The 13,824-nt window shown below is 40.4% G+C and overlaps 1 protein-coding gene across 1 annotated transcript in view; it reads right to left on the bottom strand.

Moving 5' to 3' along the window:
• chfr (checkpoint with forkhead and ring finger domains, E3 ubiquitin protein ligase) overlaps positions 1-10,629 on the bottom strand; it is a gene marked incomplete at its 3' end in the record, with an annotated part of 11,594 nt that extends 965 nt beyond the window's left edge. The window contains exons 1-18 of the mRNA XM_079355547.1: positions 10,483-10,629; positions 9,498-9,618; positions 8,627-8,726; positions 7,780-7,889; positions 7,630-7,689; positions 7,343-7,540; positions 6,362-6,427; positions 5,707-5,872; positions 5,461-5,615; positions 5,111-5,273; positions 3,736-3,923; positions 3,496-3,621; positions 3,255-3,338; positions 1,937-2,007; positions 1,608-1,695; positions 1,412-1,519; positions 1,217-1,289; positions 7-23 (exon numbers count right to left, since the gene is read on the bottom strand). Coding sequence (XP_079211673.1) covers positions 7-23; positions 1,217-1,289; positions 1,412-1,519; positions 1,608-1,695; positions 1,937-2,007; positions 3,255-3,338; positions 3,496-3,621; positions 3,736-3,923; positions 5,111-5,273; positions 5,461-5,615; positions 5,707-5,872; positions 6,362-6,427; positions 7,343-7,540; positions 7,630-7,689; positions 7,780-7,889; positions 8,627-8,726; positions 9,498-9,603 — 1,879 coding nt within the window. The 5' untranslated portion in view covers positions 9,604-9,618; positions 10,483-10,629. The remainder of the gene's footprint in view (positions 1-6; positions 24-1,216; positions 1,290-1,411; positions 1,520-1,607; positions 1,696-1,936; positions 2,008-3,254; positions 3,339-3,495; positions 3,622-3,735; positions 3,924-5,110; positions 5,274-5,460; positions 5,616-5,706; positions 5,873-6,361; positions 6,428-7,342; positions 7,541-7,629; positions 7,690-7,779; positions 7,890-8,626; positions 8,727-9,497; positions 9,619-10,482) is intronic.
• Positions 10,630-13,824: the final 3,195 nt, after the last annotated feature.

Raw genomic sequence — 13,824 nt, 5'->3', positions numbered from 1 at the left:
GCTCACAAATGTGATTGAACTTCCTGAAGAAAAAAAAATGAAAAAAAGAAAATAATAAAAATAAACTATGCAACAAGAGGACATGTCTGAGGCTCTCAGTCTTTTAACAGCACAACTTTGGGACCAAGTTTAGACAATGACTCCCTCTAGTGGTACAAAATGTGAACTACATGTGATTCTCATCTCTGTCCTGTTAGTGAAGAATCTGTCCTACATTATTCTGACAGACAGCGAAGCCACAGCATAGCATGAAAATGGTATTACATGACATAAGCTGGCTTGTAGAAAGGTGTGGCTTTACATACATTTTTAAATGATCTTAAATGTTAAGAACAAGAAAAACGTCTATTTTGTGTTTTTCTTTTATGAGAAGCGATTACAAAGTGATGTTTACAAATAAAGCTCCTTCAGAACACAACAGACCTGCACATTCACTTATTTGAAATCTCTTCTAAAAACACACTTTTTGGACTTTGTAACTTCTTTACAATTGTAATATTTTTCTTCTTCATGTTGTTTCATCTTTTACTATTCTTTTAAAAGTTTAACCTCACATTTCCTGCTGTTGCTTTTATTGTTGTTTGTACCGTCTTTTTATTTCTGCTTTGAACCCAAATTTCTCTTTTTATTGCTCTTAAATGAATCTTTTGTTGTTACCTTACTAATTGAATCCATTTTGTTTGACCGTTATAATCACTTCTATCATCGTTTACTGTTTTGATTAGCTCTTATCTCATTTTAATCTTCTTGGTCTCAGATCGTTTTGTTGGATATACACTTTGTATATTCATCTTTTTAAAGCTTCTGTATGAGTACAGTGATGATTATATTACAGCAGAACTTGAAATTGCTTAAATTCAAACACTTTGGATTTCACATGTAAATAAAAAATAAAAAAAAACTAACAAATATTAGTGTGTTTGTCTACAGCTGAAATGAATGAACAGGACACTTAACTGGTCTGCATCTAAATCTTACTGCTATTTATAAACAAAGCTTGACAGAGGTCGATTGTTGACACAGTAGAGACTCAGTTTACTGACTCACTTGAATATTTGCGTTAAATTAAACCAGAAAACACAAACGATTCCCTATGAGAGGACTGAAGGGACGGGGACATTTTTTGTTCACAACTGCAATTCCACCATACAGCCCCTAGAGGGCAGCTATACTTCCTGAGAGCTTTCTGTAGCGCTTGTAGCGCTAAAATACTTACATTGCATGATGTGCTTTAACCTGTGTGCGACAGTTACGTCCCCAGTAACAGTCAGGACGAGCTGTTACAGCAGCTGGGGAAACGAGAATGACGTGGACATTTAGTCAAACAGAAACTCTGTCCTTAAAATCGGCAGTGACGTCTTTTCAGTCGATGCTGCCTGAAAAACGCAGCTAAAAACAGCTTCAGTCTGACCTGGGAGTTCAGATGAGGGGATGCTCTGTCTGTATTTGTAGGCCAGCTCCTTGAATGATCGCAGGCCGCAGCAGAAGCACAGGACGGCGTTCGCAGAGATTCGACCATCTGACAGACGACAAAGGAATATATGACTCTTTAATGACGGTGTGACTTCGATGAAAACGTCAAAGCACTCGCACGGTTCAGGACTCACCTGTAAGATAGTACTGTCCCTGCTGTAAGCTCTGCAGAGACTCCTTGAGCAGATCTCTCCACGACTTTCCTCTCGAGGTCAGGTAGGTCTGATAGTGGACGGAAACAACAACAACAACAACAGCTGACAGGTTGTAATGTAGAATTCATTTATCGGAGAGCTCAGAAACGCTGTTAGTGAAACAGAAAGATGTAAAGTGTCTCAGTGCTGTTTGGCAGCAGCTGCAACAGTCCGAACTCAGCCACCAACAATGAAATAAGAAACTGTTCCAACGTTTCTCGCAGTGCATTCAACCACAAAAATAAGCAACTAACGAAGCCTTATTTTACCTGGAGGATCTCTGATTCGTAGTTGTTGTTGTTCAGCACACCATCCAGGCATTTGTCTGTCAGATTGAGCTCTGAAAGAAACAGATGCAGGCACAACAATAATCACCTTCATTCTGCTGTTGAAGTCTGGAGTTTAGCCCTTTTTTCAGTCAGCCAAAAAGCATATACTGCTTTATGATTTTAAACTTCATGCTGTACTAAAAAGGTTTTGGAACCAGAGATTGAGACCATAACTAAGTCTAATCCTGTGGTAATACGTAAAGAAATAAGCCATGAATGTAGGGGTCTTTTCTGGTGGACTCAGGGCGCACTCACACTAGACAATCCGTACCATGCCCAAGCACGCTTCACCTCTGAAGTCCAGTAGGTTTGACCAGTGTGAGTGCTTCGATCCGTGCACAGAGTGTTCCAGCTGTGTCCGACTAAAAATCACTCAAAATAAGATACAGTCAGTAAAGTATCCGTCACAGTCTCAGTGTTGTGGGTGTGGACCAGACAGCACGTCCCTTTTTTTCCCTTGAGTTCGCCTGTCTTAAAAACATCTGTCAGCTCATGACGTGTTGTATTACATGGTTACATGTGAGAGGTAACCGTACTCTGACCTGGTTAGTCCTGAGTGCAGGTCAGCGGGTGAATGGGGAGGGGGAGTAATCATGCTTAAGCACAGTAGGGGACAACTTTGCCAATGTGAGTGCGCCCTTAAATACTATCACTTTTCATAAACCGTTAGGTCTCCCCCTGCTGGTTGTTTTAAAGAATGCAAGTTAAAAACACCAACATAGAACCAGCAGGTAACATCCAGTCTTTGCATCCAATATTAGATAAGAACTACAAAAGTATTAATCCAACTACAACACAGAAAGTAAAGGAAGGAAGAAATCTAAAAATAAAAAAAAAGCATTAAAAGCATTGCAGGCTTAACTTTGTGAGTTGCATTAATAAGCACGGTGCTGTATATATTTCAGTATGCACAGCACATGTTACATCCACACAGAGCTAAAGTGTGTTACCCTGAAATGATACTTAACTAAGAGCTGAGGTTCTAATCTCACTCCAAAGTGTGTCCTTTAATAAGATGTGGATTTAGTGATTACATGAACTATGTTGTGGAGTCCTTTTCGTTTTTCACCGTGCTTGTTGTAATGCAGTGACATGCAGGGGTATGTATCATAAGATTATGGAGTGGATTTTTTTTTTTTTTCCTTTTACGCGAGGATGACAACCATTCAAATCAGAAGACACTTCATATAAATAATTAAACCTAAGCCTAAACAATCAAACAGGAGAGCGGGTCTGTTTTGTTGAAAGAGACGCATACCACTGAATCGAGCCAGACAGCCCTGACAGCCAATCCTCTGGCAGCCCCAGTACATGTGACAGAAGGGTCGCTGGCACAGCACACCTGTCAGACACAACACAACATGCACACATTGTTCATAATGGTGATAGTGCAACAGTCAATCTGAACATCTGAAAAGCTTCTTTGGTTTTCAATAAAGTGAAAATACAACTGGTTATATAAATGTGTTAAATCTTGACATTCTATTTGGGGGTCTCACATTGTTGAGCGATACCCTGCTGGCTGTGCAGCTCGGCCTGCCTGTCTGGCATCGGCTGGAGGCAGCAGGTGCAGAAGAGATGGAGGCCCTGAGGGGGGCAGCGGTACTCCTTGGGATCCTGAGGAGCTGCACACAGGACGGGAGAAGAGGAAGGTGGTGAGGTCGGCTTTCAGATACAGAGCATTTTTGTTCCGTCACGTTTTTATTGGTTCATTCTTTCTGAATGCTGCTTGTTATCACCTGAGGGGATGTCAGAGGATGTTGAGGGCTGCTCCGCTGTGGACTTCTCAGACTCCTCCTCATTCCGGGGTTGGGTTGGAGGGGGAAGTGGAGGTGGAGTCGGCAAACCCGGGAACCTGTAGTTTGAACTTATGGCATACGTCCTCCTCCTGTAGCTTGGGCACTGTCTGCACATCACTAGAGGTTGACTGGAGGCAAAAAAGAAAAAAAGACATGTTCACATGCAGAACGTTTTCTCTAATCAAGAAGAGAACAAGTCTATTGAAGCTTTGTTTTTTTAAGGGAATTTGAAGAGCATGCTACACATCTTCCTGGAGCTCACAGGTCTCTCCCTCTCCCTGCACACTCAACCCTCTGCAGATGATCTAGAACACCGCAGCATCTTCAACCCAACCCAAACAGCACTTGTCATCTGTTCATCTTTCTCCACTGGCTCCCAGTTGATGCTCACATGAAATTAAAACCTTAAAAAGATTCCTCTCGACCTGACCTCCCTCATCCAGGTCTACACTCCCTCTATCCAGTATGCACCGCCTTTGACAGGCTGGTCCTACCTTTTCCAGAGGGGCCCTGAGCCACTGAACTCCTCTCAAGTCCTTTTCCACCTCCAAAACATGGATGCTACTGATGGTTTAAGTGATCAAGCTGTTTATTTTAATGAATGAAGAAAAATGGAAAAAGCTATTCCCTTCACCCTCTGCACTGTTCTGATTGCACTTAGAAAGGATGTAGGCAGAGGAATTCAACAAATAACTTGTGTCATTTCACTTTCTCTCAGATGCAGGTCGCTTTGGACCAATCCTCTGCTAAATGTAAACTTGTAGTATTGCATTTGCAGTTCTTACAAGAGAAAGGGGTTTCAGGTCTGAATTTAATCAACGTGATTTTCTTATATTAACTGCATGCTATTTTAATAAGGAAACTTATTCGAAGAGTTAAAAGTAAAATGCTCCCTGTGATGTCCCTTCTCCTATCGTTCCAGCAATTTTCATTTATTTTTCAATCTGTTACAAGTTTTTTTTTTTGTGTGTGGTAAAGCTAACAGAATCTTTAATCTGCTGAAATATCCTTATTCATTTCACAATAAAAGCAGATATCTATCCAAACAGGAAGTAAAATACCCTAAGGTACTTAGACGGTAAAAACAAAGCATAAGAGAAACTTTTTTGAAATGTTAAAAAAAAAATGGCAGCAACATATTACATAGCAGCTGTGGCTTCAAAACGCTCGGGAGACACTGAAGTTGAAGAAACGATGAAAAGGTCACTTCTAAAACCTGAAAACGTCGTTTACATCTGAAGACTAACACCAGGTCAATTCAGGTGCCAAAAATGAGCCGCAGCCGTGTCCAAACACCAACATCCAAAAGCTTTACCTGATGTCGGACGAGTCGCTGTCATTGTCGGAGAGCTCAAACAGGAAGTCTGAGCTGCCCTCCTCGTCGGAGAACGAGCGCTCAACTTTTGGCTGCAACATGTCCTGAGTTATCTTGTTCCGGCTGTCCATGCTCTTCAGGTCCTCGTCACTGCGGCACTTCTCTGTGGGCCGACACACACACACACGCACACACATCGTCAGTCTCGCTTATTTCAAAGCAAGGCCTCGTTTTGCTGAGCATCCTAAAAATAAAAAATTAAAAAAAAGAACAAGTCGGCCCCCCCCCCCCAAAAACACACTTAAGTACGCTTCATCTGGAAGATTAAAATAATATCCATCTGGGCTCACCTGGGTGCTGGTTGAGGTAGGCCTCCACCAGGTTGTTGAGGATGTGGTTCTTTCGTATCCTCTCCACAGGGCAGCGGCAGGTGGGGCAAAGAGACGAACGCTCCATCCAACCTGAGTAGCAAGCAGCGCAGAAGACGTGCATGCAAGGCTGCAAGCTAGAGCAGAAAGAAGACGCGTCACAACAAACCAACGTTCTGCTGACGTGCTGCCATGTACTGCAAAGTTCCCCGAACCTTACGGCCTCACCTGACGCAGTCGTGCAGAAGGTCCTGACAGATAACGCACGTCAAACTCTCCTCCATCTTGTCCGTTTTTGCTCCTTCCGTCGCTGGTTTGGACAAAAGACGTCCCTGAACTGAAGCGACCACTGCTGCACCCGAGGTGTGTGGAGAGCCCGAATCACCATCTTTATCTGCAGACACGGGGATCGTCAATGACATGCTACTTTGACAAAAAAAACTCTGCAAGCCTTGTTTGAGAAGTTACTGGTTAGAACTAAAGCTCACATAAAGCTCGGATAAAACCTGAAAATATTGTGCAGAGAGATTATTGAAAAAAAGGCGAGACACGAGGTAAAGGAATTACGTGAAAGTGGGAATATCATAGAGTCCACTATAATGGAAATGTTGCCTTTATATATTAACGATGAGTAGATAAACAGAATCACAATATCAACCAAAGAGTGAAGAAGAACATACTGTTGAACAGAGACGTAATGCAGCATTTTCATTACGTGCACCGAGGTCGTAGCGGTAGCTTGCTTTCTAACGTCTCTAATAAAGTATACAACAAACTGACGGACAGAAGGTCCCCAGTTCCTGAGCCGCTCGAAACTGCGTATAAATGAAGATGAAGCAGCTGAGATCTAATTAATCTGGAAGAGTGAAAAAGGGGAACGAACCATCATGAGTTTTCCTCCTCTTGCTTTCTGGCTCCATGTCGTCTGTGTCTTTTTCCTGCGCCTGGCCTGATGAGAGGGAAGAGCTTGGGTGAAATAATCACCAAATGCGTGATTGTTCTGAAAGGTTAGGAAAAAGGCTGAGGTAATCACAGCCAGCTGGGGGGGGGGGGGGGGGGGGGGGGGGGGGGGGGGCAGTTGACATTGAATCATAATCCTGCATATATTAAGCTTGATACTTTTTACCAGCCATCAATGTGATCAGAGATTATCGGACCAGAAGAGCACTGAGCCGCAGCCCTCCCTCTCTGCTGCTCCGACACTCAATCATCTGCATGAAGTCAGTGCTCGTCATGGCCAGAACAACTGAAGCAATCAGTATTTTAATTGGCAATCATTACTCACAAATCTTTATCGATCACTTTTTTTTTAAATTTAGATTTATTTTATGGATAGAGCGAGGAAGTACATGTAGGGAATAAGTAACAGGTCGACCCGGGGCGCCCGCTTAGATGACTATAGCCTCCGTATATCACCTTTTATTTCCTCTGATGATGTAAACTTTTTAAAACATTGTTATTCCTTTATTATTTTCTTGCTTTTATCTGTTATCTTGTCTCTATTTAGTTGAGAGAGAGAGAATAAATTTTTTTGGCCTGACTGTTGAAGGTACATTAATTATCCCCACACACTTTCTGCCTTTGCTTTATCTGTCAGAGCACTTTGTAAACGTTAGTTTTTAAAGGTGCTCTATAAATAAAGCTTATTATTACAGTCTCTGCTTTAACGTGACCTCACCAGACAAGTTAGGGGAGTCGCTGATCAGAGCTACAACAGCAGAAGACCAAAATGAGCCCTAATATGCAGGAGATAATCACTGACATAAAAGGTATACAGATCAGTGCATGGATATGTGATGTAATGTTAAGTTACAGAAACAGTCCTCCCCCCCCCCTTTTGACAGTGTGTTAGCAGAGAACCTACCAGAAGCAGGACAGCCTGCGGTTGCCATGGCACCAGAAGTGGTCAAGCCGCTGATACAGAAGTGGGAAGAGGAGGTGGAGGGCTGAGGTTCCTCCTGAGTTGGATCACGAGGAGGCGCAGTGAGCATCACAGGCTCCACAGAGAGGGACATTTCCGACGGTGAAACAGGAGCAGCACCGAGCGCCGTTCTCTCCATGTCTGAGGGTTACGAGAAAAAGGGCGGAGGTTACTTGTGAGGCACAAAGCAGCAGTTAAAAATAAACCTGCGGGATCATCTAACTACTTACCATAAGCATGAAGTGTGTGTGATTGCTCTGCTTCGATTGAGTGGTACACGTAGGCAATATCTAGAAGGGGACAAGAGAAGAAGCTTGGTGTCTTGTTTACATTTATTAATAAAAATCAAACTCTCATGGCGGACAAGACAAACAACTCACTCTGCTCCGGCTCACTTTTCCTGTACACAAAGTAGATGACATCGCCGTTCTCCAGCATGTGAGTTTGCTTCTTGACCAGTTTGGACATGTTGATTATTGTCCCATTAGTGCTGCACAAACAAACGTGTGAGAGGGTGTGTCAATGTACATTGTTTGAGAGTCCATGGGTTTGTGGTATAAAAGAAGAATATGCGACTTCTTACACAGAAATCCGGTCTATCCTGTTTAAATGTTTCTGAGTCATGACTGCCTACAGTGAGTGAGAAGCTCGAGTTCTGCCAGCTGAACTGATGTCAGAGCCGTGTTTCCATCATAGACTTCTTACTGCTTACTCTGGAAGTCAGGGAAGTGTCTTTAGATCACGCCACGGTCATTCTGTGTCAATTTATGTGAAATATGAAGCTCTGAGTTCAGTGTGCTAACATTAGCCTGCTAACACAACAAAGGTAGTTGCAGCTCAAACAAAGGACAGTTTTGTCCGCCGTGCTGCTTTATGGTGCGTCTTCACATTAATAACTCCGTAGTGTGAATGCAGGCAGAGAGGCGTTGGAGGTGTGGCCAAAACAGCAGTTTGTTTTGGTTTAGCGCTGGTGCTCAAGGGCGACATCTACTGGATCAAAAAGTCTATTTTATTTCTGAAAATGACAAACATTGTAAGTTCTCTAAAAAAAAAGCAAGCATAGTTTAAAAAAAATAAAAAATACCAACAGCTTGACATGTTCTTTAATTTGTAAATCTGCACTTGCTACTTTTGTTATTCTGCTTTACGTAGATTTCATGAGAAAACAGTCACATCGTGCAACAGATTCAAGTTCTTACTAAAGGGGAATCATTCAGCGTGGAGTACCTCATATCCTCGAGCCACACCAGCCCCGAGCTTTCATCTTGCACAATCTTGCAGTGCTCGCCTGATACCAGTTTGTTTGCAGGGAAAGACAAATAACATCCTGGAACAAACAAAAGCGTGACAATAAGAGCTTAAGAACAAACATGAAACCTGGCGTTAAGCTTTTTGTTCTTTTATAAGACAGCAAATTCTGTTTTATACATCTATCTGTTAAAAAGTCTGCAAGCTGTTGCCGTTCCATGAAAATCTTTCTTCCCCCCCACTACTAATTCTAAAATGAACTTTCAGCAGTTTAGGCTGATATGATGAAACGTGTGAGAAGAGCATATCCTCAAACCAATTACCTTAACAATTCAACCTCACACTAATTAGATTCACACACAACAATGTCGTGACTTAAAGAAAAAAAAGGAGATTTGATCACCCAGACACAAACCCGCCAATTAAGGCTCGTCACTTTGCACTGCAAAAAAAACAAAAAAAAACAACAAAAAAAAAGCAGACCCCCAAAAGCTCTCAACAACAAAACAGAGCACAGGGGGAATATAGGCCCAACCTTTTCTTAAGCAGAACCCATACAAAGAAATAATCTACTTAATATTCTGCACACATGTTCTCAATGGAAGCCTTTTGTTATCATCCCAAGAGGCTGTCTAAGTTTGGTGCACTAAAGAAGTCTTTGTGTTTTCAAGGGGGAGGTTTTTAAGACCTCCAGACACTGAGAGCAACGTCTGCCCTTCAGACTGGACCGTCTCCTTTGTTAACAGACATCATCATAGTGAGAACTTTTTAAAGCACAAAAAAAATAATGATAACACAACCTTATGAAATATCATCACTTTTTTTTTTCTTCTATAATAAACAGACCAACCTTTCTTTCTGCCGACTGTGCACTCCCTGTTGAAGAGCAGGACAGTTTCACTGGAGTTCACTTTGACCAGCTTCCCCCATGGTCGTCCTCTATTATAGCTCTCCATCACCCACTGCTACTTCTAGAAGAAATTATGAGACAGTTTAAACGCTTCAAATACTTTGGCGTGACTCTTTTGCAGTGTTATCGCTACTTTTCTTTTTATGTATTTCAAAGTAGGAAAGAGAAAGTAAAAGTCAACACGTCTTTAATGTAAGACTCTTAAAACTCACTTAAACATTTTAAATTAGTCAATATCTAGTAATATACCGGCATTGTTGGTTCTGAAAGCTAAACACACATTTAACCATTAGGTTTTCTGTAAACAGTCAGTCTTTCGGTTTTCATGATACCAGCGTGCACTTGTTTCAGTAACATTTAAACTTAATGAGCTCAGCCTGGACACATAACAACACTTCATCATTTTGAGTTGCAATTTAAGAAATTTAACTTGTTTTTAAGCCATTGTTGTTGCATGTGTTCTGTTTTGTGAATGCCGAATTGACGTGGGGACTTAAATGAATCATAAAACGTTAAATATATGTCAGTAAACACGTCCATGTTGCTGAAAAATCAAGGTTACATGAAACTGAGGTGTTTTCTAAGCAGGTTTTGGGACGCAGCTCGGCGCAGACTCTGCTAACACATAGCAACGCAAGCTCGTCTTTTCTGACCGTACTAAGTGACTTTAGTGTAGTTTAGTAGAGTTGTTTAATCATTAGCTGATACTATACGGTTTTCAGACATTTCCGATGTAGTACACACAGCTGATATCATACACGGCAACGTGAACAACAACTTGGTCCAACAACAACACTAGGCTAACAGTATTGCTAACATAAGCAGATAAACCACACTTAGTGTTACAGAAGAACATCGGCAACCCGCAGCAACATCAATGTCCATAAAGGTTACAAATATCCGACGTCTTTCTTATTTACTTTACCGTCAAAAGGTTTGATGGATGTCTGACTAGTTGTTTAAAACACAGTTAGTTCTCCTCATGTTCCAGCTAAACACAAGATGCACTTCCTGCTCAGCTCTGGTTGACATTATATATCGTCATCAGCTGATGGAGGAGGGGTTGGTGAGGACCACGGCCCTGAAGCATCAGTGCAGAGAAGTTTCTGCTGCTATTACATCTTGTGTTGAATAGTGATCCAACAAACTAGTCAGAGCATGTAAATAATGTGCATCCATTCATTCAAGAGAGTTTTGCCCTTGAAGTTTACAGTCGTGTAAAAATCACAACTTGATATTTGGCTTAAGGGGCCCCTCATCCCCAAAATAAGAGACTGGGACCCCCGATGTCCCTTTGAATTGGTTAAAGCGTGTAACATTGTGCAAAGCCACATGCATACGTAAACGCACTGACGCACACACACCCTAACCATAGATAGATAGATAGATAGATAGATAGATAGATAGATTCATAATTTCACAAAAATGGGTAAAATATGTAATTTTAAGTTTTTTGGAGGTATCTCGCGGGTTGTTGGGGGGGGTCCCCTCTTATAGTGTCGAGACCCCGTAGAGGGTCCTGGCTCCCACTTTGGGAACCACTAGCCTAACATAGTATGGCTAAGTGGGAAAAGAAAAAGCTTTTTTATGTGCTGGCATTTTTATTTATTTTTTTAAATCAGAATTGAGTTTGTAAGGTTTGTGATTTCATGACTTTTGTGGCCACACTAGAATTAAAATCTCTCATCTTATCACAGAATCAGTAACTAATCATTTGTTTGCCTAAATACATGCTCTTTGCAGCTTTTAGTAGCTACCTATTAAATATGAAGGACTGGCTCAGGTAAGGTCATGACTTTCTATCTGCAGCAAAAAAAAAATTCCCAAGCGCCCAGTTCTTGGTAGTTGTTTTTTTCACCCAAGTCACAGTGGTTCATCAATAATTTCCTGGGATGTAGGAATTACAGAATACTTAAAATGTAAATTTGTGTAATATGTCATTTTTGTGAATCACTTTTTTATTATCTTGCACCTTGTTTGTAAAGTTAAAAATTGGGAGAAATGGAAGAAGGGCTTGATATGTACACCGAGGTTTTTGCCGTGTTTGATTATATGATTATATTTAGCTCACATTATCTTCTTATTGAATGGTTCAAATTGATTTTGGTGTGAAGTACCCAATAAAATCCAGATTTTGAGAAATAAAACATAGTCCAAACAAATAACAAACATTCTTATTATATTCATTGTAAAGACTGATAAATCAGTCTTCTTTAGTAGCCTGCTCTAAACTGTATATCCATCCAGAACAAATGCAACAAATCACAAAAGAAAAATAAATGATTATAATGTTAACTTCCCTTATATCAACTTAAAGAATAAATCTTCATGTAACAACAAAGAACATCTGACTGAAAAGGTGTGTTTTTATTGTCTTCACAATTTCAGCTCTACATTCCTTGAGCACATGTTTACTGGGTTGGATTAACTTTAATCAATAGACTCTTACCGTTTTATTTGATGTAATATGTCCTTATAACTCTAATGTGTGTGTATTACCACAACAGTCAAATCCATGACTGAAAAAGCTGCCTCACCCAGCAGAGAACCATGTTGACCTGAACTGTGGATCCTTGAGAAGAATAGCATGTGTGTGATTTATATGATGTACTGTAAGTGTGATGTCCATGTAGTGCTCCTAATTTTTCACGAAACTTTTCTTGCTGTAATTGATTATTGGTCATTTTTACTGAAAATTGTGGATCTGTTTAGCTCTTGTATTAGTATAATTATAAAAAGCAACACACACTCCCTCAGTATCCTACACTTTTCTTGGACATCACAAAGGGGGAAATTAAGAGAAATGAGTATCTATCCTCCACAAAATGTTTTAGGTTTAGGATTTCAAGAAAAAATCAAAATCAATCGCATTCATCTGTTTCATCTGCAAAGATTTAAACAATTCAGAAGCCACAAAAAAAGCATTGTAACAGTAAACACAGCCAAGCGACTACATTCTACTTTCTGCGACTGTATCAGAAAAAGGAAGAAAGCCAGAAGGACTTAAACGGTTCCATATGCAGGTCAAAAACATCTTGTAGTCTTTTTTTCGCCACCATGAGTTTGGTTGTAAGGATTGGTCATTTCAAAAAGTAAATCTATCTCAAAAGATAGATACATTATAACATGCATGAAAGACAAAAACAAGACAGACTAAAAAACACATTAATACCACTGGATGTTTTTTTTTTAAAAGAGTGTTTGTCTTCTGTGTTTATTTTCAGTAGGCCTATAGTAAAAATGAGTTATAGATGTACATTAAATGTGCATATCTTGAAACATCTAGACTATGATGAGTCTATAAAGGACAATGATATCCCAGATTTTCTTGGGATATGCTGTTGCTGATGAAAAGCAGAAGCAGCTGCAGGAGAAGTCAGTGAGGAAAACAAGTTCAGGCTCTTGTGCAAACAAAGACTGCGTCTGCTTATTGTTTGAAATATCTGAATGACATGTTTGTAGATTCAGTTCAGGTGTACAAACAGTGGATGGTGAATTTGTAGCCAGAATGACACACTTTAATTTCATATTCAACATATTTAAATGTATATCAGCGAAACCTCATGTCAGTAAAACTAGCACATTAAAGATATTGTGATGCAGTGCAGTGATAATTACTTTATGTTTAAAAGTTCATGAGGTAAAGTGGGCTTGACTGAGCCATGAAAGTCCCGGGTTGATACTGAGTGGGATCTCTCACCCTGCGAACTGACTATAAGAAGCAGGAAAAATCAATGTATTGCAAGAAGTGCAGCTGAGCTGCCTGCGAAGTTGATTAACTTATTCAAACAAGCCAGATTAAATATGTTAAAAAGTAGACCTTATACGTCGTGGATGAAAAGTGACGACTGACAGAAACAACGCTGTTAGGAGCTTCTGCAGTGCAGTGTTTTTTTTTTATTCCTGGAGCGATACATTTTTTATCTGCTGTCATGAAATATGTATTTTTATTGTTTGGTCCACTGTATTGTGCTAATAGCAGGAAGTACAGCAGCAACCTTATTCAGTAAGTTCCTAATTTTTTGCTGTTGTGGTAGTTAAGATGTGTTTTTTCCGACAGTATAGTAATTGCTTTTTGCTCTGTCTATATCTGTAATGTTTCAGTTTTACAAACAAATGAACAGAACCAGACAAATAAAGGGACAATAAAAGGGCAGAGTTCATTAAACAGTGCAGATTGGTTTACAGCTAATCCAAAAATATCCAAGCAAACAAATCTGAGAGGAGCAGGCAAAAGTAAAAAATGTCGGCAATATTACTCCCAGGA

This window comes from Symphodus melops (genome assembly GCF_947650265.1).
Source record: "Symphodus melops genome assembly, chromosome: 1".
Classification (NCBI taxonomy): Eukaryota; Metazoa; Chordata; class Actinopteri; order Labriformes; family Labridae; genus Symphodus; species Symphodus melops.
This window is presented reverse-complemented; position numbering and strand designations above follow the sequence as displayed.